At 37.3% G+C, this 4,785-nt stretch overlaps 1 protein-coding gene across 6 annotated transcripts in view; it reads left to right on the top strand.

Moving 5' to 3' along the window:
- Positions 1-4,785, top strand: part of LOC118334671 (receptor-type tyrosine-protein phosphatase mu-like) — a 162,745-nt gene that overhangs the window by 117,461 nt on the left and 40,499 nt on the right. For 4 of the 6 annotated variants that reach the window (XM_035670694.1, XM_035670697.1, XM_035670695.1 and 1 more), the window contains 3 exons: positions 1-38; positions 2,688-2,768; positions 3,455-3,481. In XM_035670694.1, the coding sequence (XP_035526587.1) occupies positions 1-38; positions 2,688-2,768; positions 3,455-3,481 (146 nt within the window). The remainder of the gene's footprint in view (positions 39-2,687; positions 2,769-3,454; positions 3,482-4,785) is intronic. The other 2 variants (XM_035670698.1, XM_035670696.1) reach the window with 1 other exon arrangement.

The following is a 4,785-nucleotide window of genomic DNA, read 5'->3' as shown; positions in this document are numbered from 1 at the left end:
CGGCCGCAGCGAGTGTGCGCTCACTCTCAATGGCCGAGGTAAGGTGGTCCTGCATCAGCCTACCTGCCTTTTTATGGTCACACACACACGCACACACGCACACACCCAAGCATTGTGGGAGCAATTTATTTGGTTTGGTCAGGTGAAAAAGAAATCAGACTTGGCTGCACAGGAAATATTCACACTGGGACAACCTGAAGTCTCAGTCCTCTTCCTAGTGATCTGTGGATTTAGGAACATATTCAGGGAGAGAAAAAAATAAAACTTCCTGATATAAAATCCTCATTTGCAGTTTAAGTTAGGACTGGAATAATATTTTGTTTGACAAAAAATCTCAAACATCAAAACTCAGTGTGAGACGTATGATTTTTTTTTCTTATTACCATGATAAAGGTGTTTTTCCTTTTTTATTTTATTTATTTCACATCCAGCATAAATTAGCGTTGAAACTGAAATATTTAATGAATAATATCTCTTTGTTTTTGCCTTGTTCTGACCGAGTTTATTCAATCTGTGCAAATTATTTGACAGTAATTTTGTAGCTTTTGAAAAACTACCCGTTGTTACCAGCGGTAGTGGTAGTCAGTAGGGAACCGGATTCTTCAAAACAGTATTTTTTGACAGAATTTACTTTCATTTGACGGGAAAGACTTTGATATGATTTTGAGAAAGATTGTTTAATTTTTTCTTCAATGGAAGATTCTGGTACATCCTTTTCCACAAGCCCTCAAGGGTTTGTTCTCCCCTTTTTATATATTCCCTTTCTAAATTTCTTTGATTCATTTTTGTTAAATTAAAAGTAAATTTAAATCAGCAGCTTAAATAATCTACCGTTAGGATTCTGTTGCTGACACCTGCACTATACTATAGTTGTATATCTGTGTTAATACTTGATGCTTGTTATACATGATGATAGCCTGAAGGGAATCTGGTGTTTTGATCAATAATCAAGGCTGAGAAGTCTGTCATGAGTTCATAAACCCAGCAGTGTTCTGTTTCCAATTCATGGAGGACACACACAACACATACTAGATGCACTCCAATGCGATAACCTATTAATTTTCTCCGTCTCAGGTTAAACTTAATACTTAGTTGATGGACAGCTCAGCTAAGTCTGCACCCAGGGCTTGACCTGGTATAATCCCAGTCAAAACCATCAGATTAAAACTGTCTCCACACCCCTGCAGGGGATGAGCCCCAAAGATGCTCTGACCTTGATTAACTGTCTGTTAGTGTGGATGTTCAAATCTGGCCCTCTCTCTGCCAGCGTAAATGATTTAAATTCATTACTTTTTAGTCTGCCTATCAGTGTAATGCCTTCAATGCTGTACCTCTCACGCTCTCCATGACCTTATATGACTGTCAATAGTGTCATTTTGGCTCAAAACATCATGGCTGACAGTTGCAAGATGAGTCCTCATTCTGTTAAGAGAGAAGATGATAAACCAGAGGGGAATTGACATTTTCTCTACTCTTAGCAGAGCAGTACTCTTAAGTTAGTACATTTACTCAAGTATTTTAGAGGGACACACTGCACTTTTACTCCACTGCATGTGTTTCAGCTATATTTACTAGCTACATTGCACAATATTGTACATACAAATCCTATGACTGGCAGTATATTAGGTAGTTAAATAGTAATAATAATTAATTAACATACAGTACAACCCTGACAGGGATATTTTGCTGTCCTCATTAATACTTTCTTACAGTAGAGCTGAAATTTAGTTAGCCGATTAGTTAATTGACAAGAGTCAGTAACTTTTTTGGATAATTGACCAAAAGTTACTGGTTCAAAAACTGAATATTTGCTTGTTTTCTCAATTTTCTGTAATATTAAATATAATATCTTTGGGTTATGGACGATTTGTTACAAAAATCGACATTTAATGGGCTAAACGATTATTCAAATAATTAAGTTAGTTGCAGCCTTGTTTTAAAGTGAGACTATGTAACTTATGAAATAATAAATATAACAAACTTCCTCTTACAAATGAAAAGTCAGATTCATTTGCAATTAAACACACTTTTGCTCCGTTCAATACACTCAGGGCTTGTGTCTTGCTGTTTAGTTGGTATGGTGGCTAATGTAACCAGACTTTAATGCAGTAAAACAAAACTGTTGGCTTACTGTGACTTTATTTTGACATTGTTATACTATGTTTTATAATGTCACAAATAAACATTTTAATTGATTTATCACAGTAAGTAAAACAAGAAGGAAACCCACCAGGAAATATGAATGTTGTTTCTTGCTTGTGGTCCACCACAGAAACTGATTTCAGGGAATGAAATGAGTTTAGTTTTCACACAGAATCTCATTTATGTTTCTAGATCATGAAAACATTTCTGAAAGAAATTTGTAAAACTGTAAAATATTTATATTTTTTGGTGATTCACAGTGAAAGTGTTTTTCACTGAAAGTCTATGTATGCCATAGACTTTCAGTTAAAGGTGCTAAACAAAAATGAGCGTGTAGAAAGTAGACACATTAACCAAAATCAACCTGGGTTGAATTGGTTTTACTTTGAATATTATATACTTTTAGTGTATTTTTACGTTATATTTTTTTATTTTTGTGGTTATACTATGTTGACTTCCTGAACACTACTCAGAATACTGCCTCCACCACTAAGCAATGTTAGACTACTGATTGCCTCGTGTTATGCTTTTTTTTGCATCTCTAGCTGGATCATCGCCCTCTTCCTTCACACTGCCTAAAGCGAACACTCTTAGTACTTCCATCCCCACCAACTCCTACTATCCAGGTAAACATACACTGTATTTCCTCACACTAATCCTGTTTGTCAACAGAGAAGTGCTGACTATGTCAGTGATATTGAGTGAAACCAGAAGGTGTGAAATTCAGTCATCATGAAACCTGCAAGAGTGTCAGCATGGAAAGAAGACACAATGATTTCAAACAAGAATTAATTAGTTTTATATTCTTTTATCCTCTCTTTTATGTAAATTACAGAGTAATACTGAAATGTGTGGTATGAATTCCCCTAATAAAGCTAATATGTGTTTTAAAAATCTGAAAACGATTTCACAAATGAGAAGGTAGATATAATTGACTTTAGATGGCTTTACACTCTGCTGAATCTCTGGTTATAACAGAGAGTGTTTAATATCACTTTGCCAAGATGGAATTTAGCTGTTCAATTAGAACTTCAATTTCTCCAAATAATATGCATAATTGTGTGTCTTATGTAATCAGATTACAGCTCATTGATTAGATGGAGTAAAGGGCAGCTAGATCAATTAAACTTGGTGTATAATTAGCTTTGCTGGAAAATATGATAAGTCTCTTGTTATGCTGCTTGGCAAGAAACCAAAAAACTGTCCATTAATTTTTGTTGTTGTTTTTTGTGCATTTATCTTGGCTTATTTTATTTACTGCAAACTCTCTTTCCTCCTCCAACTTCTGCACTTGTTATGGGGATATGAGCAGATCCCTTTGTGCCAACTGCTATCTTAGGTGAGACACATTTTCTTTTCCCATTGCTGTTGATTATTTATTCTTACTTCTACGTTGAAGAAAATTACAGAGCATTACATTCATAAGATGACTGTTTGAAGACTTAACTGTGAGGACAATAAAAGCACAGATTTTTTATTTTTTTTTCCCCATTTTTGGTTTGGTTGGCTCTTTTACTAAAGATGGCTTCCTCACCTTCATACCTGCCTGCTGCTTCTCCCTCCTCCCACCCCCCTTTCTCCTCCTTCCTCCCCTCTCCCTCTCCCTCCCCGTCAGACAAGGGGGCTCTCCTGGGCTGAGGCTGGCTTCACTCCATCCCATCCGCATTGCGTGTCGTGCGTGTGATGTCACATACATGTTTGACCTCTCATATGCATGGACAGACATGTGGACTGGATGTGGGGGGAGTGTCTAAGGGGGCAACGGGGGGGCAGTTTGCCCTGGCGCCAAGGGTACAGCGTGCTGAAGCCATAGCGGCTGCACTGATACACAAAAATAGAAATTAAACAGTGTGAGAGGGAGACAGAAAAAAAAAACGCTCTCTCTTAGCCCCTCTCTCCAAAAATTTGCAATACGGGATGCGTTCGGTCTGAACATCTAAAGTCTTGCATTAGCTGTGCTGCCCTCCCCTCCCTCCCCTCTCTCCTCACTACGCATTTAACTCCCCTCCCTCCAAAACAACAACCTTTTCTATTATTCTTTTTAATGTCGCTCCCCCTGCCTTTGGCTAACTGCTAGTGACCTACTTGTTTTGGTTTTGGTTTTTGCCAGTGTTTATTCATCCTGCTCAGTGATAAAATAGAATTATAAAAAAGCATTTTGTTCTTCTGTTAATTATTACCGGCCTTTGTTGAATATGCAGAGCAGCCCAAAGTGCAGCATCTTAGAAGAGCAGGCGCTTTTTATGCTACACGGACCACATAATGGAGCTACTAAGTGGGGCACTAGAACAGTAATAATTTAAAACTCAAGGCCAAGAAGAAAGATGCAATAAGCAACTCTACTCTAGCTCCACCACAAGCACCATAGCTGTATTTACAAGTTCACAACTTCCACTTAGGGCTTTTGTTTTTTTTTTCACATTAGTGCAACTTTAAGCAGCGTCTTTCATCATTACTGCTATGACAGCTGCTTATGTTAGTTCCACATCTAATGAAGCATGAAACAATTAACATGAAATTACGGCAGCCAGAAAAGGTTACATGCTTTCAGTTGTGACACATTCAGTCACAGCATTGTCTCATCAGTTGAGGTTAATGATCAAAACTGATTAGATCATAAAGGATTTGTAATGTTTTTGATTT

This window comes from Morone saxatilis, unplaced genomic scaffold (assembly GCF_004916995.1).
Source record: "Morone saxatilis isolate NCDOM2014 unplaced genomic scaffold, NCSU_SB_2.0 Contig23, whole genome shotgun sequence".
Lineage (NCBI taxonomy): Eukaryota > Metazoa > Chordata > Actinopteri > Moronidae > Morone > Morone saxatilis.
Note: the sequence above shows the minus strand (reverse complement) of the source record. Positions and strands in the feature narration are given on the sequence as shown.